The sequence below is a fragment of the Taeniopygia guttata genome, chromosome 17, assembly GCF_048771995.1.
Source record: "Taeniopygia guttata chromosome 17, bTaeGut7.mat, whole genome shotgun sequence".
Classification (NCBI taxonomy): domain Eukaryota; kingdom Metazoa; phylum Chordata; class Aves; order Passeriformes; family Estrildidae; genus Taeniopygia; species Taeniopygia guttata.
Genome location: NC_133042.1, coordinates 9724715 through 9752388, shown reverse-complemented (window position 1 = coordinate 9752388; position 27674 = coordinate 9724715). Strand labels below are relative to the sequence as shown.

General features: G+C 49.8%; 2 protein-coding genes across 6 annotated transcripts; one reads left to right on the top strand and one right to left on the bottom strand.

The window, feature by feature from the left end:
• Positions 1-1234: 1234 nt before the first annotated feature.
• Positions 1235-14835, bottom strand: MRRF (mitochondrial ribosome recycling factor). 5 transcript variants are annotated; one of them, XM_030286284.4, is made up of 7 exons: positions 14037-14520; positions 13643-13842; positions 13232-13387; positions 11894-12012; positions 9062-9153; positions 3675-3834; positions 1235-2292 (listed from the first exon to the last, which is right to left on the bottom strand). In XM_030286284.4, exons 2-7 carry the CDS (start codon positions 13815-13817, stop codon positions 2215-2217), a joined length of 780 nt encoding a protein of 259 aa, XP_030142144.2. In that variant the 5' UTR covers positions 13818-13842; positions 14037-14520; the 3' UTR covers positions 1235-2214.
• On the top strand, positions 14695-25982 carry RBM18 (RNA binding motif protein 18). The gene is made up of 5 exons (XM_030286391.4): positions 14695-14829; positions 20237-20363; positions 20858-20944; positions 22673-22758; positions 24104-25982. The coding sequence occupies exons 1-5, from the start codon at positions 14717-14719 to the stop codon at positions 24261-24263; spliced, it is 573 nt and encodes a 190-aa protein (XP_030142251.2). The 5' UTR covers positions 14695-14716; the 3' UTR covers positions 24264-25982.
• The last annotated feature ends 1692 nt before the right edge of the window (positions 25983-27674 follow it).

Here is a 27674-nt window from a genome sequence, read left to right as displayed (position 1 = left end):
GCTAAGAGTGCCTTTGGGCAGCCTGGGACGGGCACAGGTCTGTCCTGAGCAGGGATGGGCACAGGGATGGGCACTGGGATGTTGGCAATGGGACCCCAACCCCTCCAGGCCATGCAGTGCCCACCAGGTGGGAACCTGCCGGTGCCCCAGGCTGGCAGGTGCTGTTGGCAGAGGGGTCCCTGCGAGGGCAGCGGGGTGTGGACAGCCCAGGACACAGCAGAGGGTCCGGCCGTGGCCCTCCCTCACCCTCTGTCCTGCCAAGGCCGAACCATTTGGTGGCTGATGTGGCCTCGCCGACACCGACCCACATTAAAGCAGCCCAGCCGCTTCCTGGCCCACGTCCCTTCCCCTCCTGGGTTCTTTGGCACAGCTGGAGCTCCTTTCCCACCCGCCAACAGCATCAGCTGCAGCTTCTTATCAGCTCTGGGTGCAATCCAGGCTGGAACCAAGTGAGAGGTTCCTGCTGGTGCCAGTGGAGGAGTGTTTGGAGCAGGCAGACCTTGTGCTGCAGCTCCTGATGTGGAGCAGCAGGTGATTTGTGCTGCAAAGGGAAAGTGGGACCTCGCCAGGGCCACCCTGTGAGCCAACCAGTGGTGAGTGCCCATCCTCTCTTTTCCTGGGTGGTTCTGCTGTGGTTCTGTGTGACTGGGAGGTGCTGGGGCTGTGCTTTTGTTTCTGCTTATCCCACAGGGAGCAGGATGGACAGTGGGGGCACAGCTCCCCGGGTTCATGTCCTGTCTGCCCTGCTTTGGCGGTACCAGGGCTGAGAGCAGTTTCTGTGGGCCCTGTGGCTGCTCCTGGCTGATGCAGGGCACAGGGGTGAGAGGAGGATGCAGGTAAATGGGATCCCCAACCATCCTGGCAGCTCTGTGCCCAGCCCAGCACCAGGATAGTTTTACCACAGGTTTTATTCCTTGTGTAGTGGTAAATATTTGGAAAATTCTCAGGTACATGAGCCCCTGTAGCTCCACTGGCTGCCTCCACCAGCCCACTGCCACCACCCCAAGGGCTTGGAGAGTGGGGAGAGGCTGGAGAAGCCTCCATGAGCAGCAGTTCTCCACCTGCCCTGGCTCTGTGGAGCTCCCAGCCCAGCAGCTGCTGCTCCTGGGCAGGTATCAGGGAAACCCTTCCAGCTCAGGCTGCTGTGGGGATGCTGAGGCTGCAACAATGGCAAAAAAAAAAAAAAAAACAGTTGATAAATGTCAAAAGAAATCCAGTAATCGGCTGAAAGCAATTTCCCGAGCTGTGGAACCGCCCTGGGCTCGCCATCTTCCTTTATTCATTTATCATGGTAAGGGCTTTGGCCAAAATACACAAAGCAGAGAAATTGTTGACATGTGGGGCCCTAGCAGAGCAAATCCTTCATCCTCCTCCCCCTCCCCACGGCACACAAACTAACTTTTGGGGAGTTGTTTATTTAAGGAGTGCAGAGCACTTGGTGCTCTTTGAACTCAAATGCCTTGGGAGCGGGGCTGGGGGCTGCACCACCTTCCTGCCCCTGCCCTCGGGAAGTACCTGCTCACAGCGAGGGGCTGAGCTGTGCCATGAGCTCAGGACCTGCTCTGCTTGCACCTCCTCCAGCCCCTCAGCTGAGGTGCCAGAGACTCACAGGCATTTTGTAATGGCTGGGGAGGCAGATGCTGCTTTTGGGAAGTTCCCGTGTTGGCTTTAGGTTGTCTCAGTCCTGGCTAAAGCAGCTGTGCTGACAGCACTGGTTTCAGTTCTCTCCCCACAGAGCCCCTGCCCACGCTGTGCTGAGCTCCCTCATCCCTTCCCACCCTGCTGCCGGGGCAAATGCTTGCTTTGGAACACGTGAGCCAAGGGAACACAGCAACCAGCACCTGGCTGTTGTGAGGCTGCTGCTCCACACCTCATTTTGACTTTATTTCAAGCAGAAATAAATGCTGAGGTTTGCAGCAGGACAGGCAGGTTCCTCTCGTGGGTGGCCCTGGCTCCAGGGGGCTGAAGGTGTGGGGCAAAGATGGGGCACAAAGTGAGCAGGGCAGTCCTTCCTCTGTGCCTCCAGCAGTTTCCAGTTCTCCTTCCTGGTATTTTATTTCTGATCTCACTTTGTCCAATTCTGTTCCCAGCTGGATAAAGGACAGCAAGGAGAGCTCTCCCCTCCCTGCAGCACACCCCAAGGCTGCTGGGCCCAGGCAGGGATGGGTGCTGGCAGTGGCAGCTCCAGGGGCAGTGTGGCCTTTGGGATGGTGTTTATCCAAGCAGCTCCTTGGTCTTTGCTGCCAGCAGCTTGTCCATCTCTGTGGCAGCCTCATCTGCCATTTGCTGGATCTGTGGCAAGACAGTACAAATCAGAGTTTAAAGGGAAAGGAATGACCAAACCTCCCTTTGGAACAAAGCTTGAAGTGCCAGCAGAACCCCAGTAGTGCTGGGGCAGAAAGTGGCTCTCCCTGGGGGTTCCCACCAGCCCTCAGGGAATCTGTGCCCGCCTGGCACCTGGGCTGTGAGCAGGGACTGGTCCGAGGCTCTGAAAAGAGCTGCCCACACCAACTCCTGGCTGAGCTGCTCAAGTGCCTTGGTCAGGTTTAACAGAGAGCCTCAGGGCAGAGCCAGAGCTGCTGGTGCTGGCAGCAGGAAGAGGGGCTGTAAGCTCTGGCAGCACTTCAGGGACTCACAGGTGATGTCCTGTGCACATACCAGGAATTCACACATCACATAACAATCTGTTTATTTCTTGTAAAAAGAAATAAAATGGTGGTTGCACAAGCCCTGCCTAGGGATCAGCTCTCTTGGTAACAAGAGATGGACATGGCCAGTATGCAAAAGGGATGAAAACAGGCAGGTACAGGCTGGAACACACCGTGTGTTTTGCACTGGTTTCATGGTCTGGCAATGACCTTTGCTGATAATGAAAAATCTGGGTAGAAGAAGGGAATTCCACTGGAGCTGTTACCTCTACCAGTGCAGAACACCATCTGTGTGCTCTGGGAGAGAGGCTTCCTGCAGGATTTGGTTACAATGGCATGGCCATTTTTCCTGCTTGCACAAACACTCTGTATATCGATGTTTATTTTTGTGAGCACACACAGAACTGTCCCAGAGCATTTGCAATGTATCTAACTTTAGCTGTTAATAAACAAACAGCTAAGAAGTAATGGCCTGCCTTCAGAGGCATCAATTCAGCAGAACACTTAGGCTTGTGCCTGAGTTTATGCCCAAGTAATTGACTTTAGTGACATCTGCTCTTAGGAATTAGGCATGTGCTTAAGTATTTTCCTGAACTGGAGCCAAAAACTCAGAACAGAGACAATCTTGCAAGCCTTTTCATTAATAACAATTGGAGCAATGCTCATTAACACATTTGCAGTGGCCAGGCATGGCATGAGTGGTGGTACAGCCATAGTCATGGATTGTTTCGCTCCCTAAATTCTGCTGGTTTGTGCAACAATCCCTCGTAGTACAAAAGCTTTTGGGGAATTCTTTTTCCCTGTGTCAGCTTACAACGGCTCAGATTCTAAATCTGGCTTTGAGATTGAAGCCCCAAATCTCACAAAGAAAAGGCAGGTAAGAATGTCATTGCCAGTTCCAGAAATTCAGCCCAGAACTGTCCACTGCCCTGCTGGGTTCTCAGTGCTGAGGATTTGTCAGCAAGGGCTGGGACAAACCACTGAGCTGTGGGACACCAAAACGTGGCAGAAGGAAAGAAAAATTACCTGCTTTTCTAGCAGCCAGATGGTATCTTCTGACACTTTGTTCTTGGACTTCTTTACTTGGGTGATGCTTTTGCTTCTCACCTTTCTCAGGGCCTCTTTGGACTTGTTGGTGAACTGCTTAGCCAGCTTGGCCAGGCTCTCCCTGTGCTCCCTCGTGACCCTGGCAGAGAGAGGAGAGGGAAAACACCAAAAGGAAAAGCAGTGTCATGTGTAGCACAGCCAGACTTATTTTCTGTGATGGACTCTGGGTAAATGAGTGATCCTCTCCAAGTGGTGCTGTCCTGCCCAGGGACACACAAAAGCTGCTGGCTTTAGATGGAGCTGGCTCTGTGTGGAGACACTGTCTCAGGGCAGAGGGACTGAACAGCTCAGGACACGTTTTTACTCTGCTTTGGTCCACCTGAGAAAATCTGCCAGCTCTGCACAGCATTCCAAGGAAGCAGTTTTGAACCTAGAATGGAAAATTTCCAGCTCAGCCCGAAGCTGGGGATCTTGGACTGAATCTTGCTTTATAGCTCTTGCTGCAGTGCCTGAAAGTCATCTTGAAATATTCAGACTTTCCTTACTTCCTGCTGCCAAAGCATGTGTGGGAAAGAGGAAAAATCCAGCTCCAGACTTGAAAGATCAAGTGAAAAGTGTCATCCCCAAAAGCACAAAACTGCAAAGCCAGGAGGAAATGTCTGCTCCTGGAACTCGGATTTGCCTCCATGCAGCTGAAGATCCTGAATTATGTACCTGGAAGCTAATGAGCTTATCTCTCACTCAATCTTATTCCAGCTCACCATGCCCAGGATTTCCCACCAAGGTGATATGAACACCTGGGTTGACAAGAGGATGCTGCTGGGCACGGTAAGCCACAGGTAACTCAGACCAGGAGAAGTTTTGGTGAAACTCCCCCTGATGTGGGGCCAGTTACTGCTGTGGTGTCACAAAAAAATGTTCAACTTTCCATCCCAAACTAAAAACTGGTGATGAGGGGGTCTGGGATAAAAGGCTCAGGAATGGCTGATGTGTCCCCTGAGCTTGGGTCATGCTCCAGCACCTAGAGCTGACCACTGTCAATTGCTAGTGCTTAACATTAATATTTTAATTATTTTCATAGCTCTTAGAGAAGGAAAAACCCCAGTGCACGTTTTGAGTCTCACTAGCAGGAGAATGCGTGTGGGTGATACTGCAAAATAAACATTTCACAGGAGTATTTAGAAATTGGCTGCAGCAGCCTGGGTCACCAAAACACTGGGGCCAGGACTCTTTCCACAGAGAGCTCAGGAAATGTGGGGTGAAAGTGCCTGGGCTCTGCCCCTCAGTGGGTGTGGGTTTCGGGGGGCTCTGGGGGCACAGCTGGACCCTCAGTCCATCCCCACAGCCAGGCCTCTGGCAGCCATCCCCATCTCACAGTGCCAGAGGGAAGAGGTTTCCCAGAAGCAGTTAGTATTTACAGGAATTTGGGATGGCCAGGAAAGCTGGCAGACCCAGAGAGCAGCGCCCCAGGCCTGGCACCCAGGGCACCTCAGCCTGTCCCTCCCTGTGGAGGGAGTGGGCCAGGGAATGTCACATGGAATCTCAGAATAGCCTGAGCTGGAAGAGTGCAGCTCCTGGCCCTGCACAGGACAGCCTCAAAATCCCACCCAGTGCCTCAGAGTGTTGTCCAAGTGCTCCTGGAGCTCTGGCAGCCCTGGGGCTGTGCCCATTCCCTGGGGAACCTGGGCAGGCCCCACCACCCTCAGGAGGGAGCAGGGATCCCTGTGGCTCCCCTGCACCCCAACATTGATGCCCTGGTGCACCCAGAACCCCCAGTGCCAGCTCACAGGCACAGGTCACGTTCCCAGGCAGCATTTTGGGGGGAAGCAGGGCATCAATCCTGGCTGCTCAGCCTGCAGGAGGGAGCTGGGACTCTCTCCCATCCCTGCTGGCTGGGAGGGAGCAGCTCAGCAGCGGGGCTGCTCGGCTCCGGGCTGCGCCGAGGGTATCGCTCGCCTGCCCAGGGCTGCTGAGCCTTGAAGGAAATGTTTTTGTTTATGCAGCACTGCCAGATTTCCTCTGCTTCTTGGCACGGGGTCACAGCTTTCATGCCTCCTTGTCTGTCTTTATTAACACCAATTTCTTTTTATCACCGCGCAGCGCTGGGGAGTTTCTCAGCGGGTTTTATGTTCCAGCCAGACTGTGTGTAAATTCTCAGCAATGCTACCAATAATGCCAGAAACAGACACTTTTCCAAGCAGATGCTGTTTCTGGTTAAGGAATCCATCAACATGAGCCAGGCCCCAGGTTTCTGAGGACAGTTGTTTTAATCCTGCCCCGAGATCTGGGACTTTTAAGCTGTTCTTAGCTATGTTTTCTTTTCTGTCTAGTAACCATTGTCCCTACCCCCTCTTAAATCCAAAACAAAGTGTGAACTTGGGGAAAGGGGGTCAGATGGGGAATGAGGACAAGGTCCCACCCAGCTGCCCTCCCCTGCAGCCCATGGAGCAGCAGGGTCAATCCCTGCCATTCCCCCAGGGACAGCCTTGTCCTGCCTGGCCCAGGGCAAAGCCTGCTGACTGACGTGTTGGGGGGGGTCACATCGTTTTTTCTGAGGAATATCTTTTTTCCTGCCTCCCCCAGCCCTGCAGCCCTCGATGTCCCACCCCTGGTGTGGCAGAGCAGACCCTCAGAGAGGATGACCCAGCTCAGCTCAACACAAGAAATTTCTCTGGTAAGAGTGATTCCGGTACCTCCAGCAGCAGGAATTTCCTGTGAAGGACAGGGATCAGTTAAAGGAAAGCAGGCTAAACTAAACACTCTGCATTCATAATTGCAGATAAACACAGGGTGCAACATTTATTGCTCAATAAAACTCAGGCAAGAGGCTCCTGAGGATGAGCAGGAGCAGCTCAGAACAGCTTTGGGGTGTTTTCAAGTGAAATTTTTTGGTCCTTTCTCCTCACAGTAGGTATCTTTGCTTATTTCTTAAAGGGCAAAGGGAAAAAAAAGGCTCACAATGAGTCATTAAACTTTCAAATGAGTCATCTGGCTTTCAGTAAAGCATGTGTAAAAATATTACTGATTTACAAACAATATCCAGTGTAACACAATAGGTCCAAAAAAGATGAATCTAAAAATGAGGCAATACCATAAAAGACACAAGGTCAGGTCAAATTCGGCCAAGAGATCAACCAATACAAATGTTCCCATGGATAGTTTTCTTTCTTATTTTTTTCTTGGTAATTTTTATTTTTAAACCCTCAGAGGCTAATTTTTATACAAATAAATATTGCCTATGGAGTGCTAGCCACACAAACAGGAGAATGCCTTGGGGAGCAGGCAGGCAGCAGAAGTAAACACCAACGACACGAGTGTATTTTTTCTGTTAAAACTGCATTGCAAAAACTAAATTGATAGAATAAATACTGAAAAGCAAACACCGTTTTTGAGTGCTCCGTTGAAACATTCTGGAGCACAGCTGGACCTGCACAAGGCAAAATATGGCACATGTGTGTCCAGCTGATAGGTCAGACTGAAGAGTGATTATAATAACAGGTAAGAACAATTTGGATTTGGTTTTATTTTTACTGTGCCTCCCTTCATAAAAAACCAATCTGCAGAACCAATATTAGTATTGTCTCTTCATTTCTGATTTGTTGTTTATTTTGCAAACCTGACGTAATTCTGCAATTTCACTGCATCTGTCTGTCATATATTCTTTCATTAACTGCTGGAAATAATGCAAAACTTCTAAATTTTTTTAAAAGTAAATGAGGGATATAATCATCTTTGCTCTGTCTTTTTCATTAGGGGGTTTTAAAAGGCTGGAACTGTTTGTCTCACACTGAAACTCGCACAGCCCCAGACATGGAGCTGGAGAGCACAAGAGACTGGAGTGCCAGTGAGGGCAGGGCAATGGGCACAGCTCCCAAGCCAAAATCTTTAACCTGGGACTTCCAGGCTCCCCAGCAGCCAGGGAAGGACCAAGAGCTGCCACCCTGACACAGGAGCACACGAGGCAGAGCTTCCCTGTGAAGAGAAGCCTTGTTTGAGCTCTCAGCACCACAGAAGATAGTGACGGACCATACACATTTGTTTAAAAACACAGTATTTTGTTAAAGCTCAGGATTTGCAGTTTTGGAGTTTCCTCCCCTGCAATTCGTATTCAAGGATGACCCAAGTGCCCATTAACAATCAAACCACTGTGCAGCAACCCGGGAGCCTCAGCAATTACGAAGATAATGGTGCCCTCCTCCTCCTCTGCCTCCTCTCCTGAGGAATGGGGGAAGGGCAGGGAGCACAGGGAAGGAAAATCAGCAAATAGAATGATAATGTCATTCCCTCTCACCGACAGCAACGGAAAGCTGCAATTAGACTTCTCTGATCAAAATGCTGGGTAAAATTCCACAGAATGTTTAAAGGAGATTTACAGCACAAGAAATACCTGGTTCATCTCTACCAAGAAGTCACCTGCTTGTGCAAGGCAGTGCCTGTGCAAAGGGTTTGTGCAAGGCCTGTGTGGGAGCTGTTTGCCTTCACCAAGGTGTGAAACCATGCCCAGCCACACCTGCCCATGGCATTCAGATGCTCCATAAGGTCTGAGCACCCACAGGAACTCGTGAATCTCCCTTGTGCCACCCAGCCCTGTGACAGGCTCTGTGTGTGTCAGCGGCTGGAGCTGCTGGGAGGTTTCTCATTCCATCTGCTGGACCCTCATTCCCAGGCAGAGCCAGGATCACTTCTCCTGATCCAAACTGAAGCATGGACACGGCAGTAGCACCTCCTGCCTTGTCCAAGGTCTGGGAGATACTTGTGTTGGGTAAGGGAAGTGATGCTCAGCCCTTTCCTGGGGCCAACCTGCTTTTCTAGCCCCATACCAAATTTTCCATACAGCCACCAGTTACACACTGTGTATCACACAAAAGAGTGAGCAGATTTTTTTGTCAAAGCTATGAATTTCCTTCTTCTCACTTTCACCAGTTCCTTTTAGTGCTCTCTGCAGCAAGGTGCTGCTCTCCCCTACTCCCACTGGTTCAACACTGCTGCTCTGGTGGAATTGCAGGAATTTAGAGCAGGGCGGCAAATAATCAGCCCCCAAATTGAAGCAATACAGTTTCAAAAGCTTTTGGCTCTCTCTTTCAAAGTGGTGCAGCCAGCTAGGACCAAGTTTCCTCTGCAGAGAGAAGATGAAAAGTAAGACCAATCATCAGATGCCAAGATGTGGTGACAGAGCTCAGACACTCCCAAGAGGTTTCACAAGACACTTCTAAAGGCGCAGATTTTTTCCCAAAGCTGAACTACAGCTCTTTGGAGAGCAGCTGCATGGGGATATACAGCAATCATACATGTTTACCCTCTGAAGGGACTCACTGCAGCGTTCTGTGTTATCCTGCATGATGACAAGCTCAGGCATCGATACTCACTTGGGAACTGGCACCCGAATCACCGTGCCGTCCACCTCGGGGTTCAGGTTCATGCCACTCTCCCTTATAGCCTTTGCAGCTGCAGCTGTGCTCTGTAAAACAGATCAAAAGGTAAAGGGAATTAGGAAATAATCATTCCCATATGCCAGAACTCTGTCAATAGTTGGCAATCCATCTCCATGGAACATGGAAACATTTACTTCTGTTACCAGTGAGATCAGGAAGTTACATTGGTGCAGAGAGCTTTGATCAACCCGAATGGGAAACTACGGCCGCTCGTATTGGGGTAGGGGGCACGGAGGGAGGAGAGGGGAAGGGAAGCAACAACAAAAGAAAACTGTTTTGCTTCTTTGAAACTATTTGAATGGTTTGAGGCAACGCAGAGTGAAACCGCAATAAATTCCCCAGGCAGGGCCTGACTGTGGCAAAGGAGACGAAAGATTCTGAGCATTTAAAAATTCCAGTTGAATGTATTCCCCTAGAAATCACCCAGTGCCAATTCTGAAACCCTAATGAGCTTAACCACTTACTACAACCTGACCACAGGACAGAAGGGCAGTAGCAGACGGTTGGGAACCAGTGCTTGTGCCCAGCTCTGTATTTTACAGCTTATTACTGAGGATTAACTTCTCAAAACTCCCTTGCCACTGGCTGGCACTCTGCTCCGCTTGGAAGGCGGGGTGGCAGGTTTGCTTGGTGACTGCAAGGTGATTACAAGGCTTCACCCCTGCACAAGGTGTGAGTGCACCTCTACAGAGTGCCAGGCTTTGGGGTTAAAGCAGAGCTTGGCCAAGAACACCCACAGGGCTCTGCTAGGTCATTTCATTCTAGACTCTCACACTTCCTACCAGGCACAATGCTATTTCTGATACTCTTTGCCATCATTAACTTTAGCTCCAGGCTGCTGCAGTACTTATGTAGCTCAGACTGTATTTTTAAAACTCAGCTTTTGCCAACTGAGGCACAAACTAAAGCTCTGCAGATTTCTTCAGGTCCCTCATGTGTGACATCACTGAATGAAATGAATGCTCTGCCGGTGTTCTGAAAGAGACAACCGTTGTCCCCTGAAACTACAAGGGCAGAGAAAATGCAACCAAAATGATCTCAGCACTTCAGGAATGTCAATGTGTTATTCCATGGACAGCCCCTGTTCTGCAAGAAAGAAATACTCAGTAAAAACTGTGTTGTTTAACATAGATACTGGAGGAGATAGAAGAAGAGGAAAGGGAGAATGAGAGAAGGGAAAATATTGCAATATTGCCTCCATCCTCTTGTAGCCTGTGAAAAAAATCACTGTATTTAAAAACCTAGTGTTGTTTGGTTTTATAACTCTTGGGAAGACAGACTTCGGCTCTGCAAGTCCTTTTTTATGATTATTTTATTTCTCAGACTCTTCAGGCAATTTTATTTGCTTCTCAGTGTCATAAACTACTGACTGTATGACGTAAATAATGACATCAAGTGATCTGTCTCTAACGGTTTTATTTCAATCTATCACAAAACAGGTATGGGTATAAAAAGCAACTGTAGGGAGAGAAATGGTTCAAGTGGTCCTTTAGCACAGAAAGCAAGTATAGACAATGCTATCTAGAGGATATTTAATTTCTCACATGCCCATTTCTCAGCCTGAGCTCCTGCCTGGACACGGGATAAGCCATGGAGGGACTTCCCTGGCCCTCTCAGCGCCGACACTCCGCGGGACCTCGCTGATGAGGGGCCTCCATTCTTCAGAGCCTTTACACACATGGGATACACTCTAAGAAACACTTAGGCATCAAGTGCCTTGCACTGACCTCCTCTGAGACTTTGCTGACTTAATTAATTGGGGAAAGCCTTTGCAAAATAAATAGAGATAAGCTCTGGCACAGCTCCAGCCCTGGAGCAGGAAGAATTGTTAACCTTGCACTCACTCCTGCTGCCCTGTCGCTGGGACCTGCTGCAGGGCACCACCAGGGCTTGATCTGAGCTGGGATTTGGATTTGCTGCTCCATTCAGGGGCAGGTCTAAGGCTCCTGCAGGAAATTAAAAGAACTTGTCTCTCACAGAAGATAAACCAGAGCCCTTAATTCAGGTTCTGACCTGGAGAAGGTCAAGGGAGGAGCTGGCCAAGCACAGCAGTGCCCGAGTCAAGCTCTGTGACAGTGCTCAGCACGAGCCAGCTCAGTCCCACCAGGGAAGCTGTTCAGAAGGACACAGGCTCCATCACAGCTTCTCTCATGAACTCTCAGAGATATCACCAGCCCTGGTAATACATAAGCAAGTTTCAGAGTCATCTGATGAAGTCCCCAACACAAATTCCAACTACATGTCTGGTTCTGTGAGTGATCATGTCTTGACAAGGAGCTGAAATGAATACTGCAGGGCTGATCCAGCATTGCAGCCATGTGTGCAGTCCAGGTGAGTGTGTGTGTGCTCAGACTTCACCTAAATGCATGGGAAACGGGGAGGGCTGGAAGGGCACAGTGAATCCAGGCATCTGGTCCATGGTGCTTTGTGTGGTTTTACAGATCCAACTGAGGGAAAGCGCCTGCAAAGCAAACCCCTGTTAACTGTGGCACTCCTTGGATACAACCCTGAGAGAAACCACAGCACTCAGTAACTCTCCTCTGACCCTGTGCTGCTGCAGGTGAGCTGCTCTGGGAGCCACGTGGGGCTGGGGAGCTGCTGTCAGCAGCAAAATGCCCCTTCTGTTCTGTGTCAGCTCAAAGTGACACAGCCCAGCCCCAGGCTGCAGCCCTGCCACGTTTGACTGATTTTGTCTAAATGCTCGTTTCTTCAGCATCAACCTGTTTGTTCCCGTGGCAATTATCTCCCCTCCCAAAGTGTCCTCACCTCAGGAAAACTGGTCATGTTCACTATCATGAGCTGCGGTGACTTCTGCGAGATCTGCCCCAGCTGGTTCAGCGGAAACTTCCCATCTTTTGTCATCACAGTTATGTGATCCAGGGCCCCTCAAAAGAACCAAACACAGGGAGCTTCAGTGTGACAAAACACTGTGCAGTGATGCTGAAGAAAAACATGTCCACACTGTCCCACTTCCCTTCTGCCATGCAAAATGCAGAGGTTACAAAGGAAAATACAGTGTTTATTCAGACTTCAGGTGCTGTTTGTGTTCAGGCATCCCCTGTGTATTCACAAGTAAAATATTTCAAAGCTGCTCTAAAACAGAAAACATGAAAACAAAACTCCTGTTTGTTTTTGCTACTAGAATAGGAAAACTAAGCAGGATTGTTAAGAATTAAATGGAAATGGTTATTTTTTAATTCTTACAACTTAAAGAAAATCAGAATGTTGCTATAAATATCAAGACAAATATTGTCTTTAACTTAGCAGCGTTGTCTTAAACCCCTATATTTTTTCCAGATCCCCAGAGGGGTGTTGTACACTGCCTAATTTAAAGTATTCAGTTTCTCCCTGAGCTACTCTTAATCTCCCTGAGCTGCTCTCTATTTTCTGCTGCAATGTTAACAGGCCAAAAGGCACATGGGACAGGAGGTACTTTATCAGTGCAATTAAAAAAAATACCTATGGTTAAAATAAATAGTTAAGAGACTGAGCTCCATTAAAGACAGAAGTGCCCCTGCCAGAGCTGGGGTGGTGAATGATCCAAATTTGGTCATTGTTTAATGTTAAATTTTATCCCTGAAACTTGATACGCTTACCAAGGCCTATGTTCAGAGTGTTATAGTAACTGCAGATTAGGCAAACACATTCACATTTCTTCCTAAAACACAGAATCCATCAATGAGGCTTGTACAGCTTCCTACCCACAAAGATGCACAGCAGAAAAAAGTTTGCATATGCCAGACACCAGGCCAATGGCAATTTCCAAAAGGATAATTTAATGGCAATTGGATTTTTCCTGCCCTACTGCACCATTAGCTGACAACCTGCTTCTTCATCACATCTGCAAACAGTTCAGTTAGACACTTTTGACATCTCCCACTTAAAAAAGCTATTTCCAGGAAGCTATTAACAAAAATGGATCCTTCCTGGTCAAGCTCAGGGTGAAGAAAGCCTCTAGCTGGGATGTCGGGGTTGTCGGATTTGGATGCCCAGTGGATAGCTCCAGAAAAAGAAAATTGATTTTGAACAAATCTGAGTTGTCCATGACTAGGATTTGTATCTTTATTTACTGGCTACAGAGCATTACACAAGGAAGTTACCAACCTGGTGAGGTTCTAACACTGAGATTTCTGCTGAAATCTTCTTTCAGAGCTTCTATGACTGCCTGCATGTCTTCATTGGTTTCCTCCAAATTGATAATATCCTCAACTAGGGCAGCACTGATATTCACTTTGGCTTGACTCTGCCCTTTACCTTTAGCTGCAGATTACACAAAAAATTAGTTTCTATTTCTGACAAGTTAGTTAGAAAGTAGAAAGGAGATATTAAGGTCCTGGTCAAATTTAGAATCAAGTCTAAGATAAACTGAAGTAAAACCAAACTGTAAAAATTGTATTTTTAATGAGTAAAGAGCTCACCACTAGAGCACATCAACCAAAATAAATAAAAATAAAAAAATGCATATAAATATTAAAAGAGAGGTTGCAAAACCGTGAGAAAAGCTGCCATTTTTACCTTTTTTGGTAGCCAGCTGTCTGCTCAGCAGCATCTGCTGGACACACTGCCTGCAGCCCTCCAGGAGCGGGGCCGGGCAGGCTGCGGGAGCCCGGGGCAGCCCCCTGGCCATGGCAAAGGAGGAACGGAGCAGCAGGGCCGGGAGAGGACGGAGGCACCGCAGCGCCAGAGCCATCGCTCACAGCTCCTCTCTGACCCACCTGCAGGAGAGAAAGGCAGCTGGGCTCAACCAAACGGGTTCAGGGCTTAGTGGCAGCTCTGGGGACAAAGGGGCAGCTCCGCGGTGTGGGCAGCAGCCCTGACCACCGGGAAAATGCCATGGGAAGGTGACGCCGGTGCCCGCGGCGTCAGCACAGCTTCTGCACATCTGTCCAGATGTGCCCGTGACACCAACCCAGGGCTGCTGAGCAGGAGCAGCTCGCCCCGGTACCGCACATCAGCGGGGCCGAAACGTTCTGCCTCGGGAGCTCTGACACCCCAACATTGACGGGGTTTATGCCAGCCCGGCCCGCTCGCGGCTCCGGGGACTTTCGGCAGCTGCGGATCTGCTGCGCTCAGGGGGACTCGGGGAGCGGGGAGCTGCCGCCGGCGGCCACCGGGGCAAGCGGCCTCCCTGCGCCGGGACACTGCCCGTGCCCTGCTCCCCGGTCCCGGTCTCGATCACGGTCCTGATCCCGGTCTCTATCCCCGTCCCGATCCCGATCCCGATGTCGGTCCCGATCCCGATCTCGGGTCCCGATCCCGGTCCCGGTCCCGCGCGGGTGCGCACAGGCCCCGCCGCCGCCCCGGCCGCCCCGGCCCCGCCGGCCCCGCTGCCCGCGGAAAGCCGCGCCGAGGGCCGCGCATCGGGGCCGGCGATCGGGCACCGGGGGCCGGGATCGGAGCCCGGCGGCGAAGGGGAGGGGAGGGAAGGCGGGGGAGGGCGGCACCGCCGCCTCGCTCACCGCAGCGCGGTCCCGGAGAGCGTCATCGGCCGGGCCAGCGGCGTCACAGAGCGGCGCCGGGGCGGGGCGAGGCCTGCGCGGGCACCGAGCGGCCCCGGCACGGAGCGGCCGGGCCGGCAGCCCCGCGGCCATGGAGCCGGGCCGCCAGGCGCTGCCGCTGGAGAACGCCTCCATCCTGTCCGAGGGCGCGCTGCAGGACGGGCACCGCCTCTGGATCGGCAACCTGGACCCCAAGATCACCGAGTGAGTGAGCGCGGAACCCGCGGCACCGCCCCGCAGCGGCGCCGCCCCGGACGGGGCCATGTTCCCGCAGCGGCGCCGAGCGCTCCGGGCGGTGCCGCACCGCCCTCCCCGGGCCCGCAGCGCCCGGAGCCGGCCCGAGCGCTGCCCGGCCTGGGGCCGGCGGCTCTCCCGGCGTTGGGTGCCCGGCGGGCGGCACAGCCTGCTGCTGCTCCCGGTTCCTGCCCCTGCCCGCAGCCAGCGCTGCCACTCCAGATCTGCACTGTGAGGAGCACAGCGCCTGCCTTGCTGCTGGGGCCTGGCTGTGGCTGTGTGTGCGGTGTCCTCCCCGCACCGAGGGGCTCAGAGGCACGTCCTGAACTCCTGCAAACAGCACTCCCTGAAGCACCCCTCGAGCTGGGAGCCCAGGGGCTGAAAACAGCCCTGCTCTCCAAACTAGGGAGATGTAGAATGTCTGGAGACTTTCTGGGAATATCTGGGAAGTGTAGAATGTCTGGAGACTTTCTGGGAATATCTGGGAAGTGTAGAATTTCTGGAGACTTTCTGGGAATATCTCAGAAGTCTAGAATATCTGGAGAGTTGCAGGGTGACAGTGCTGCAAACAATGCTAAAGCAAGGCACAGCCCTGGGAATTGTGCCCAGAGCGGCTGGGGTCTGTGGGGAGATGGAGGTGGGCAGGGCAGACCTGGCAGCAGGCGTCCGTGTCAAACAGCAGCTCTGCTTCGGGGTTTTGCTGGGTGTGAGTTCAGCAGCGGAGAGCGACTGCAGCAGCCGTGGATGGTGAGGAGGTGGGAGTGGCTGCTGAGGGGGGTAAATGCATGAATCAAACGTGTGTGTGAGCATTTCATGTTTTCTCCAGGCTATGGATAATCATCTCCTGTGCAAGCATAACAGTGGAACAGCTAAATTGTCAAGGGAATATGATGTGCTGTCCAATATTTGGATAGGGTGCTGTGAAATCTCTAGGTTGTATAAAAAGGAAAGCAAACCAAAACAATTTGGGCTTTACACACTCACAACAAACAAGCATTCTTGATTAACTATTGTGTGTGCCTGTTGTGGAATACTTTTTCTTCCTGGTTCTTTTTGTGTGTGTGCAGGTGCTGGGGTTTATTCTGAGTGTGGTTCATCTGAGCAGAGCGGCTCCCTAATAGCCTCTAAATGGAATCATTAATGCATTGTGATTTCAGCCATTCAGCTTCGGGAGGTTTCTGCATTAATTACCACTTCTGTCCCACAGCTCTGCCGCTGTGGTTTGTCCACATTCACTGACCACGTGAAATTAGATACAGGAATTCTTGCGTGTTGTTTGCTGGGTCCTCAGGGTTAGGCTGAGGGCAGGAGTGGAGGGTGCCAGTGCATTGGATCCTTCACTGCCCAGGGTGATCCTCAGTGCTGTTAAAGACCCTTTCAGTGTAGGTTGTTCCTTTTAGTCCTGGGCAAATACATAATAAGTTTATGTGGCAAAATTTACTGTTTTCATCACTTGGATGAGGTGATTTTGGTGGTTTCTCCAGGGCTCTCAAGTCTAGAGTGCTTCTATGCTCCTAAATGTTTAAAGTTTGCCCAGTGATGAGTGACAGTGCTTGCTGCTTATTTCAGGCTTTATAATTCTGTGTATTGCTTTTTGTTTTGCTTTAAAATGGCTCTCGTCTCCTGCAAATGATGTTGTATCACCATTTCCTTGTGAATAAAAGAAGAGGAAGCTCCTTTTAGCACAATGTCAGTGTAAAGAAAATATGTGGTTAGTAAATTTCTATAAATCATCTTGACCCTTATTCTCTCATGCTTACATCTCTAGCTCTAGTTGTTCCTCTGAATTATTCCTGTTGAGGTTGCTACTCATATGCTAAGTCAAACTGCTGAAAATGAAATGTTTCTGCATTTGATGCTTTTATCTGTTTTTTAAAGAGCTGCCTTTGTTATTTCTATGTTGGATTTGTTTAAGACAGAGTAAGGTTGATTGAGTCGTTGGCAGAGTTAATAAGTGGTTGTGACACTCTCGAGCAGAAATGAGATCAGAAAGTCTTGAATCAATCCAAGACTTCCATTTAAAGAGCAAACTAGAGCTGCAGTCAAGTGCTGGGGAGTTAATAGGTAATGTACACATTGGAGCACAAGCTGCAGGAACAGCATTTATAAATGTAGGGCTGCCCACAAATTACAGCCTGGGAGCTGATGCTTTTGGGAGGTTATTGCACACACCGAGTGACTGTGGCTCAGCTGGGGGTGCTGACATGCCCTGGGCTCTGGGCTGTGGTGGCTCTTCAGCTGGCCATTCCTCCCTGCTGGTGGTGGTTGTGGGTGACTTCTTTTATCCAGCACCCTTAAAACTTTGCCTGTGGGAGCAGGTGGTGTTGGGAGTCTCCTGGTGTGTTCTCAGCAGCTGGAAGGAGGACAGCTGGCACCAGGGGTCCTCACAGCTGCTGGAGACACAGGATGGTGTCTCCAGGCACTGTGAGATCCCTGCCATGGGGTCTGCGTGAGGATGGCAGCAGGTGGTTCCTCGTGGTTTGGTGTCACCACCACCATTTGTGCCCCAGCTGCACTAGAATTGCCTCCTCTGCCCATTCCTGTTCCTAAAGCTGCCTGAGACTTCCCAGCGCTTTGGCCAGGCAGAGATTTCATTTTCAGCTCTCTGGCTCACATGATCTGGTTTCCCGTAGCCATTCAATGCCCATTCATTCTCCACGGGTATGAAGTGGCGGGTGTTGAACTTCCTCAGCTGCCGTGCTGCTTGTCGAGGATCCCATCTCGATGAGTCTCACCTAGAAAACAATGTGAGCACAAGCTGCTGTCGCAGCCCCCCGCCGGCAGATCCCAGTGGGGCAGAATTCCTCGCAATAATAGGTTTAGCATGTGGCCCGGTCCCTGCGCGGGGTCCTTGGGACAGCATTGTTCAGAGGAAGCCTTGCCTGCGTCTGAATAGCGCTCGGGGTGCCAGGAGGAAGAGAGGAGGAAAAGGAAATGGGGGAGCTGCAGGTTTGTCTCGCATCCACATCAGATGACGGGAAGTGGAGATGGAGGGTGGCCACAGCGCGGTGGGGCCGCAGCGCTGCCAACCACTTCCAAGCTCTGGATGACCCACGTTGTTGCCATAGTAAAGCTTTTTACATCTTCTCACCTCTTTTTTTTTTTAAATAAGGCTTCAAGTTTTCCATGACAGTCTTCTTCTTCCGCACCTCTTGGCCTGAAGAATTACTTGTCAAGTTACTGTTAATGCCCTCAGTATTTTAACAATAACAAACCGTAATCACAGCTAAAACATTAATTATACAGGATTTCTGAGCTGCTCCACGGAGAGGAGGTGACCTGCAGTTGTGAAATTGCAGGCGCAGTTGGAAAAAGGGTTCTAAACAAAATAGATGACATAAGTTACTTCTATACTGTTGATGAAAATTGTTTTAAAGGAGGAACTATCACCTCACTGCTAAGAAGGTATTATTTGAACACAGATGCTCTCAGGAAAAAAAAATAGAAAAACACCCCCAAGGAGTTCCTTTTGGCAAGGCAGCTGCAGGGTTTTTTAGTGCAGAATTCAGGGAGAATCCTCCTTGCCCTTCCCCTGCCTCTGTAATGGCCAGAAGGGGAACAGCATCCTGGTGGTAAGGACTTCATTTCCATACTGCTGGAATTCCGAGGGCTTTTTGGAGCGGTTTGTTTACAGAAACAAACCTGAGGTGCGTTTACATATTTTGGAGGCTCTGGAAGTCCAACATGTGGAGTTTTTTATACATCACATCTCCAAAGTCAGTGTTTTTACTTGTACATCTGTGTCTGCTTTTTGGAAGTGTGAAGGTGGTGAAATTTGGCTACTGTAATCAGCTCCTTTTCTTCGCCCTGCTCCTTCCAGTTCCCCTTGCTTTCAGAGCACTTTGAGAGCTCGTAGGTGTTCCAAAGGATGTAGGAAGCCTTCCATAATCAATGACAATGTGTGTGTTCCCCTGGGGGATAACTTGGCCCTTCTGCACTGCTCGTCTGTACACACGCTGCACCTTCACCTCTTTAAAAGTGCACATCCTGAATGTCCACTGTGACCCATCCTGTGGGATGACTCACATTCCTGGAACTTTCTTGCCTGGCTTCTGGAGCTTAACAAAGGGCTAAAGCTCTTTTCAGACATCCTATCAGGCTTTATTAGGAAAAATGTTTTCTGCCCTTCCCATCTGGACAGTGCCTGTAGTTGCCTCGTGCACTTGGCCGTTCATGTCTGGACATGGGAGGTTTCCTCTGGTGCCTGGTGTTATCCTGGTAGGTTCTCTGAGCACTGAGTGTTACCTTAAACACTCAAAATTGGGGTTAGACTGCGTGGTTTGCTAACAAACACTATACAGCTGCTCAGGAGATGAGTCCTGACTAAGACACCCTTATCAAACACTTAAATAATTCGTCAGTGTCAGGGATGGGGTCAGGCAGTGAAGGAGCAGTAAGTGTCACTTTTCTCCTGGGTCAGCCTGTGTTGTTAAACACTTCAATCCCAGGGAACCGAAAAAAGCTGCAGAGAACTTTCAGGATTAGATGTGGCCTGTACAGCATGTGTGCTCCTTGTTTTAAGCTGCTCAGTGCACCAGATACTAAGCAGACAGATTTACTCTGGCTTTCCCCAGTTTTATTGGAAACAGCACACTCCCCACTGGATGGCAGGAAGATAATTGGCTACAAAAGTGTCTGACTTCCATGAGCATGTCACTGAAAAGCTGTCTGAGCCAGAAGCACTGGCAGATTTAGGCTGGATGATACTGAGGGCTGGCTGGTGCCTTTTTTTTTGTTGAGACCTCCTGGCAATTCCTTGTTGCAGGTTGTTGTGTTTATTCTTCTGTCTTTCTGCATCCCCATCTTTTCCAGGCACATGCCTGTGTGCCCTGGGGTGCCCTTGCCAGAGCACTGACAGGGTTGGCACAGGGCAGGGGTGGGTTTGTTCTGGGAGAGGGAGGGCAGCAGGAGCAGGATCCTGAGGGATGCAGGTGCTGTGGGCCCAGAGTGCTTGTGCTGGGACAGGAGTACAGGGGATGGAGCTTCAGGTGGTCACATCAGGGCTAGAGAGGGGAAGACAGGAGGGTTATACTTAAAAGTAGGAGTTATTTAGCGAGGCAGGAGGCAAAGCCCTCCCAAACCCCTTGGGAGCCATTGCATAATTGTCCAAAAGGCAGCTATTAATAGATCTCTGTGCCCTTCAGCTGGCACTGCAGGGAGGGAACTTTGTGTCTTGGGCTTTTGGAAAGTCACTGGTAATGCTGCTCAGAGCTGTGGATGCTGAAGGGGTAGTGCCCAGGGCACCCACCTCTTCAGGGATTTGGGAATGTGTGTGTGACACAGCTGAGTGTGAGCTCTGTGTGTGTCACGGGTTCCTCTCTATCTCCTCACTGTCAGTGGGATGAGACATGTCATAAATGTTTTCTCTTCCCTTCAGATACCACCTCCTGAAGCTCCTTCAGAAGTTTGGCAAAGTAAAGCAATTTGACTTCCTCTTCCACAAGTCTGGTGCTCTGGAAGGGCAGCCCAGGGGTTACTGTTTTGTCAACTTTGAAACCAAACAGGTAAGTTGCTTTTTATCTAAAGTTCTGATAAAAATGACCGATTTCTGTCCCATTTTACAGGAAAACATAAATTCAGTACTCTGTCTACACAAACTCACAGGTTCTAACAGCTCTTCTCTGTTACAGCCACTTTGTGACTGCTCCTGGAAGTAGCAATAGTGATTTTCTTTTTCCTCTGCTGTCTTCTCCTGAGTCCTGCTTTTTAATGCTAAAAAGGGCCAGTTCTCTGGTCCATTTTGCAGCTGGTGATAAAGATATCAGAAGAGCCCTAACACTGTGCATCTAGAAAATTATTCACAGCAAGGTGAAGCAGCAAGGCAGATAAAGTCTGGTTACTGGGAGTCTTTCCAAGGTGTCCCTGGATTGGGATACAGTGGGGCAGACTTTCTGTGCTGTCAGTGAGCTGACAAATAACAAAGAAAAAAGGGTTCTTTCCATGTCAGTGGGTTTTGACTCTAGGCTTGGTTTGTTTATGGAGCTGTCTTCCTGTGCAGGAAGCAGAGAAGGCGATCCAGTGTCTCAATGGGAAGCTGGCCCTGTCCAAGAAGCTGGTGGTGCGGTGGGCACACGCACAAGTCAAGGTAAGCTGGCTCTGGAAGGAAGAATTGCTTTTAGTTTGCACAACTGAAAAGCTTTAATAATAAAGCCTTTTTATCAAGGCAGCCTTGGCCTGGCGAAATAATTTCAGTCTGTTGTAGGAAATAACTTGGAGAGTTGATGTTTACAATCTGCAGCTTCTGCTGTCTGCCCAAGCTGTGCTGGATTAGCTGTGAGTGAGGACAGGCCCTTTAACCTGGGGTTCTTTGGGAGGGGGTTTCTGCTCAGAGCAGTGTGAACAGATTACTTCTATAAATGCCCATGTTTTAACTTTACCCAAACTTAGTGAGTAATTGGCTGGAAGTTTGAATCCTTCCCTTTGTGGTTTTTTTGCACAGGAGAGGTATGGAAATTCCCAATTACCGGTTACTGTGTTACTTGGTTCCACTTCTGAAAGCACTTATGTGGCAGCAGCTCTAATTAGTTTTGACTTTAAAGTAACATACTCTGCATCTAAGCTAAATATCCTTTTATTCCTTGCTCCGTCACATAAACAATCAAGTTTTTAAGATTGACTTAGGCAGTTCCTTCTGGAACATCCTTATTTTCATTTTTTCAAATTCTTGTCTTGTTTCTCCTACAGTTATTTACTATCTTGTATTTGATGAAGCAATTTATTTTCAATAACTTTTTGTGCAGATAAACAGATTTTGGGGGAAGCAGAGAGGCCTGTGGCTATTTTCCTTCGGGTATTTTTCTTTCAGTTGATTATCCTTCCAGCAGCTCTCTGCTTTGTCTTATCAAGTGTTTCAGGTGCTTAAAAACCCCAAGCAGGTATCTTTGTTAAAGGAGACCACATTGTTTTAGTTACTGACTTCAAGGGCTCTTGCAGCACAGCCAAGCTTGTGGAAATCCAGTCTCCATTTTCTGTGTCTGTGGAGCTGCTGGAGTGCCACGTGCTTCCGGATGCCTGAGGAGTGATCAGGCCACGAAAGGAGTCTGAGCTGGAGGAGTGAGTGTCTGCCTGGGGAGGAACATGCATAAATAATCACCTCGCTTCACATGGCATTTTCCAATCCCTGAATGGAAAGACTTAACAGCACAAAACTTTGGCTTATTGTAACAGGAGTTTGTTGTAGACAAGAGCAGCACGGTGCTGAGCAGCTCTGAGATGAGTGGCCAGGGCTCACCAGACGCTGTCGGTTTGAGCAGCTCTGCTGAAAAACAAACCTGACTCTGTGCCAAGCGAAATAAGGAAGCAGAACACTGCAAATAGTTCAGGAGGCCCATTGCCCACAGGGATGACAGACTCATAAGCTGCCTTCTACAGAAAGGAGGGGGTTCCCAACTGATTTTTTTTTTCCTTTTTTTCCCCATCTTTTCTGCCAGGACTGCCCAATACTGTGCAGTTGTGTGCTTGATTTACCTTCTGGCTCTGCACATAAAGAGCACAGCAAACAGTGCTGTAGTTACCTTCAAATTTACCATCTGTGCTTCCTGCCTTATGTAGAGGGGAACAAGAAGTGACAGGATAAGGTTTAAGGATCCACAGTACAATGCACGTAACTGTTCAGTATCCAGCCTGCCTTCCATGTTGGTACTAACCAAATATTGTGGTTGGGATTTGTTTCAGTGTTTGACCACCAAAATCTTTCCTAGCAAAAGCTCCACGAAACCTGAGGCGATGTTAATCCAGCTTTAAAGTCCATCTGTGGGAAATGTTTCTTTGTTCCTGATTGCAGCTGACTCAATCCTTGGTCTCTTGCTTGCAGAGATATGATCACAATAAAAATGAGAAGATCCTTCCAATCAGTCTGGAGCCATCTTCCAGCATGGAGCCACCCCAGTCCAACCTAAGGTAGGAGGTGGGTTGGGTGAGAGGTGACCCTGCTGTGGGACTGGCAGAGGATCAACTTCTTCCATTTCAGTAAGAGTTAGAATTGTTGGCATTGTTTGTGTTAAAAATCTAGCACGGCAAAAAAGCTGTTTTTGGAAGGGCAGTGCTTGTGAAGTCACTCACTTGATGTGGGACACTTCAGACTGGAAGTTTATTTTCCAACGTGCAAAGCCAGTGGGTTGTAGGAAGGGTATGAGGTGAGGTGGGGGGTTGGGAATGTGTAGCACTCCAGCTCCTTTGGCCAGAATCTCTGCACTTCATGTGAATTGGGTTTTTACTGGACTAATTTGGTTTAGCAAAATGTTTATGAGCAAGAAGTTCCACAATAGTGGCAGAAGATTAAAACAAAGTCACAGGTAGAACTTCACATAAAACTTTTTTTTTATTTTTTTGCCAGTGTTTTTTTGCCTGTAGGTCTCGTCTGTGGGATGTGGTTAAATTCTCCAACCACTGCATTTACCTAAAGCACATAGCTGCTTTGCTAATTCTCAGTTTGTTTGTGTGGTTTTCCTCTGTCTCCTGTCAGTGGAACCCTGTGAGGAACCAGCACCAGATTAATGCACTTGCCCAGAGATAAAACGAGCTTGCAATTCAGAAGTAACAGGCTAGGAGGGGAAGAGCAGAGGGGTTTGAGTCATGCAGATTGTTAACTGCATCAGTGGCACGAAGGGGTTGTTCTAGTGAGGATGGATGGTGCAAGAATCCCCACAGTGGGGAAGGGAACATTCCTCCCCGTCCATACCCAACGGAGGATAGTGAATAACAAAGTCCTAGGAATTTGGGGTGTAACCTAGGATAGCTTCTCCCTTTGGGATAAACCCTGCTAATGCTGAAATAATGTTTCTTCCTGACCTAATTAGAGTCTGGGGTTTTCCCATCCCGAGCAGGCTGTAGCTGGGAGGAAGTCTGGCTTTCATTTCTCTGCTGTTCCCAGCAGCCTGCTCCGAGCTCTGCTCTGCTGCACATGCTCAGACCTCCTGAAATGACATCATTTCACATGAAGTAGGAAGCCTTGCCGTGTTCTTGTCTCGCTCAGGGTGCTCAAGAAAGCACTGAATAGGTGCAGGGGCCATTGTTTTGGGGCGCTGAGGTGTCTCTTGGAGAAGCAAACCAGTGCAGAGGTTGAAATGCATCAGTGTGGGCTCTGGGCAGCGCATTCCTGCCTCGCTGTGGATGCAGCAGTGGGGGCTGCCTGGCCCCTCCTTGTGCAGGGAGGATTCTCATGTCAGCAGAATCTCTGGATTTCTGTAGTTGGGCTTCATGCTAAGATCAAGCTCAATTTCCCTTCTGCTTTTTCTCTTTCCAGTGTCAGTGCAAAAATCAAGGCCATTGAAGCCAAGCTGAAAATGATGGCAGAAAATCCAGACGCAGAATATCCTGCAGCACCTGTTTATTCTTACTTCAAACCAGCAGATAAGAAAAGGACTACTCCTTACTCCAGAGCTGCTTGGAAATCCAGAAGATGATGCTTATGAATGGATGATGGTAGCAAGAAACACTGCTTTGTATACCTGGAGTCCTCCAATGCTTTTGTACTTTTGTAGAGTGGGAAGGACGATGCCACCTGAGCAGGGCACGGCCAGCACAGCCTTCTGTCACACCTGAGGGTCTGCAGCTCCTGCCTGTGCAGCTCACAGCTGAGGGCTGTTCAGAGAAATAGGTTCCCTTCAAAGCCTCTGATGAACACACAGGCAACCTCTCGTTAGTGTGCATTCATTAGCCAGATTAGAAACAGTAACCAGCGTTCGGAGTAAAGCACATCCAAAAATACTCCATTTAACTGATTACTTTTTAAAGTATTTTTGAACAAAATGTATTCCAATTCATGTTTTAATGGAAGGGGAAGCACTTGGTTTTGATTAACATGCTGTAGTTATAATGGAAAAACTTTTTCATCTCAATAAAACTCATTTGAAATAGATCTTGCACCACCTTTAGTAACTGTGCATGCAATATTTTATATGCACCAAGGCAAATTGATTTTGCATTTTGATTTGCACACTCCACAATGTTACTTTATGACATGGTAATGACACAGCACAGGTATTTTCAGTGTCATTTAGGCTGGAGGTGTGTGCCTGCATGTAGGAATTGGTGTACTTACACACCACTGAGGTCTGTGCTGTGCCCTGAGCTTTGGCATTTATGTTCAGTGATCCCTGATGGTGGCAGCTCCTCATGAGCCAGGTGTGGCAGTGTGGGAGTAACTGCAGCCTCTGAGACATCTGCAAGCCATGAATTTGGTGTTTGCCCCCTGTCCTGCCCAGCTTTGGTTTCCATGGACTGGTAAAGGTGGTCAGCTGCCTCTGGTGTGAAGTGGCACCAGTGTTTGTGCTGAACTGGGACTGCCCCAGGGGCCAAATCCACAGATCCGATGGAAGGCATTGCTCTGAACCATCAGCACATTTTCCCCCTAAATGTCTGCAAAATAGAAATGTAAGGAAAAAAACATTTTCTGGCAGCATTTTGCTCCTTTGTGCACACAGTGCTGTGACTGCATGTGCCAGGAGGATGTCAGAGATCTCATGTCCTGGTGACACTGGTCTGATCTTCCCTCCCCAGTCCTGTCAGACCTCATTGGTCACTCTTGAACTGCTCCCCCCAAGCTGGTTAATGGGGGTCTCAAGCAGGAGGAGGAAAACAGTTTGGGAAGAGCCCCAGTTTGTGCAGGCAGGAGTGGCTCAGTGGCACAGCCCAGGGAGGTTTGTATTCCTGCAGCAGCAGCTCACCTCCCTCCAGGCAGAGCTGGCTTCCTGCTGCCAAACCCAGCACCTGGAACGGAGCCGTGCCTGTCTGTGGCAGAGGATTGTTCAAAGCCTCAATTGTTCTAAAGTAGATCTTGTGCTGTTAATGTTTGTTTCCTAGTTTTGGGTACCTGAGTAGAGGGAAAAGTAGTATTCTTGGGAGTTTGTACCCCTCTAAATGTCAGTGACACGCGTTTGCATTCCTCTGTGAACAGCCTGTGTTTGTTCCTGCGTGCTCTAACATTTGTAGCTTTCCGGGTCTGTATCTGCGTTGTTTAGAGCAGCTCTGAATTCTGTTCCCATTAGGAAGATACCTGAAGAATACCTGGCTTCAAATGGGTGTGTGGCTGTGCTCCCATCAGAAACATCCTTTGATATTTATTTGTATTTAAATACAATTTGTTGAAATTCTTACAGCTCTAAATAAACATTTAAAATGCATGTTTTCCTCCAGGAAAGCCGAGGGTGGCAAGCAGGAAGTGAGTGAGGGTGGTAAATGCTTGGCACCAGCCGAAGTCCACTGACAGAACCCGGGTACAATAGCATCAGTCTTTTTTTTTTAATTATTTCTTTGCACTGCCGTGGTGGCTAACAGAAGTGCCTTGTGTGTCGCTCGGCCAGGCTCAGACCTGGGGGAGCTTTATTGCAGGTCGCTGCTTGTGGTGGTGGTTCCTGCTGCCGCCGGCCTGGCAGGCGCGGGTGCTGCCCGCGCTTCCCGACAGCACAGTGAGCCCAGAGTTCCTCACCCTGGAGCTGGGAGGAGGGAAATGCTCAGAAACGTTTGTTTTTTCATGAGCATCAACCCTGGGACTTTGCATAAGACCGTGGTAAAAGAGATTTGAAGAGCGCCGGGGAGCGCGGCATCGCTGCGGCCGGTGCCAGAGCCGTGAGTAGGGAGGGTGGCAGCTGGTGGTGGGAAGCAGAGCTGGGCTTGGTGCCTGGCTCCCCTGGGGAGGAATTGGGCTGTTTCTCACCTCCAGGCTACTCTCCTGTCTGAGGGGGTTCCTTGCTTCCCCTGTATTTCCAGCAAATCCATGGGAGCAAGGTGGGTTACTGAGGGCAGTGTTCACCATGGCCACACTGTGGCTTTTCCCTTGGTATTGGAACCATCCTGCCTGTGGTGACAGTCCCTCACTTGGGACAGGCGTGGAATCTTCACTCTGGGAGCACAGAACATTCCCAACCCCAAACTCTGGGATTCTGGCCGAGCTGCTGCTTGACACGCTGCCACCTTGTTGCTGCCTTGTACAAACTCCAGGGCTGGTGGAGGGAGCACACCGGGTAAGAACAGGGATGGACTCGGGGCTGATACCTGTTAGCTCCAGTGCTTTGTACTCCCCAGTCACTGCCCAGGCCCTGTTCCTGGTGCAAGATGCATGTGTGAGATCTGTCTGCTCTCAGCAGGCAGTGAGAGCAGGACACCGACCCTGCAGAGCCAAGACTTGCTCCCAGGGATGGAGAAGGGCAGAAGCTGGGATGGAGTCACCCCATTCCTGAGCCTGCTCTGGCTTTGCAGAGTCTGGAGAGCTGGGTCTGTGATCATGAGAGCAGTGCAAGCATCTGCTTGGCTGCGTAGTGCTGAGCCATGTCTGCCAAGCCCAGCAGCGCTCTGGGGATGCAAATAAACCCCACACTGCCCTGCCTCGGCCAGTGCTGCGTAGGGGGACAGACAGCTTTCGTGGCTGCGCCCGTGAAAACTCCTACGTGTTTCTTCTGGAGCAGCCAGAGCTAATTCAGACCCCACCGCTGAGAGCGGAGGGTTTAAATTGTCCTTTCTCGGCATCTCGCCTCTGCACTTGCCCGTGTACCCCCGCACTCGGCCTCTGTGGAGCTGGGGACAGGGGAGGACAAGCTGGCAGGCCTTGGGTTCCGTTTCCTGGGGGTTTTCTTGGGCTTTCCTGCAACCTCGATGTTTAAACCTAATGCCTTGTATTTATTCTAAAATGGCTTTCATCTGATTTCCCTCTCGGTTAACAATTTAGCTGTCACAATCAATAACGGCGAGGATCCATCCCCGGCCGCCATCAGCTCACGTTACCGTCCTGCAATTACCCGGCGGTGGCACCGCTGCCGGGGCTTTGCTGGGGAATTATCAGGTTACTAATGAAGCCCGGGCAGCGGCGGGCGGCCAGA

Coding starts and splice junctions, on each gene's coding strand:
- MRRF (XM_030286284.4), bottom strand. CDS start 13,817: ATGGCTCTGGCGCTGCGGTGCCTCCGTCCTCTCCCGGCCCTGCTGCTC. Junction 13,388..13,642: donor ACAGCTGGCTACCAAAAAAG/GTAAAAATGGCA, acceptor TGTAATCTGCAG/CTAAAGGTAAAGGGCAGAGT. Junction 3,835..9,061: donor ATTCGGGTGCCAGTTCCCAA/GTGAGTATCGAT, acceptor TCTCTCTGCCAG/GGTCACGAGGGAGCACAGGG.
- RBM18 (XM_030286391.4), top strand. CDS start 14,717: ATGGAGCCGGGCCGCCAGGCGCTGCCGCTGGAGAACGCCTCCATCCTG. Junction 14,830..20,236: donor CTGGACCCCAAGATCACCGA/GTGAGTGAGCGC, acceptor TCTTCCCTTCAG/ATACCACCTCCTGAAGCTCC. Junction 20,364..20,857: donor TCAACTTTGAAACCAAACAG/GTAAGTTGCTTT, acceptor CTTCCTGTGCAG/GAAGCAGAGAAGGCGATCCA.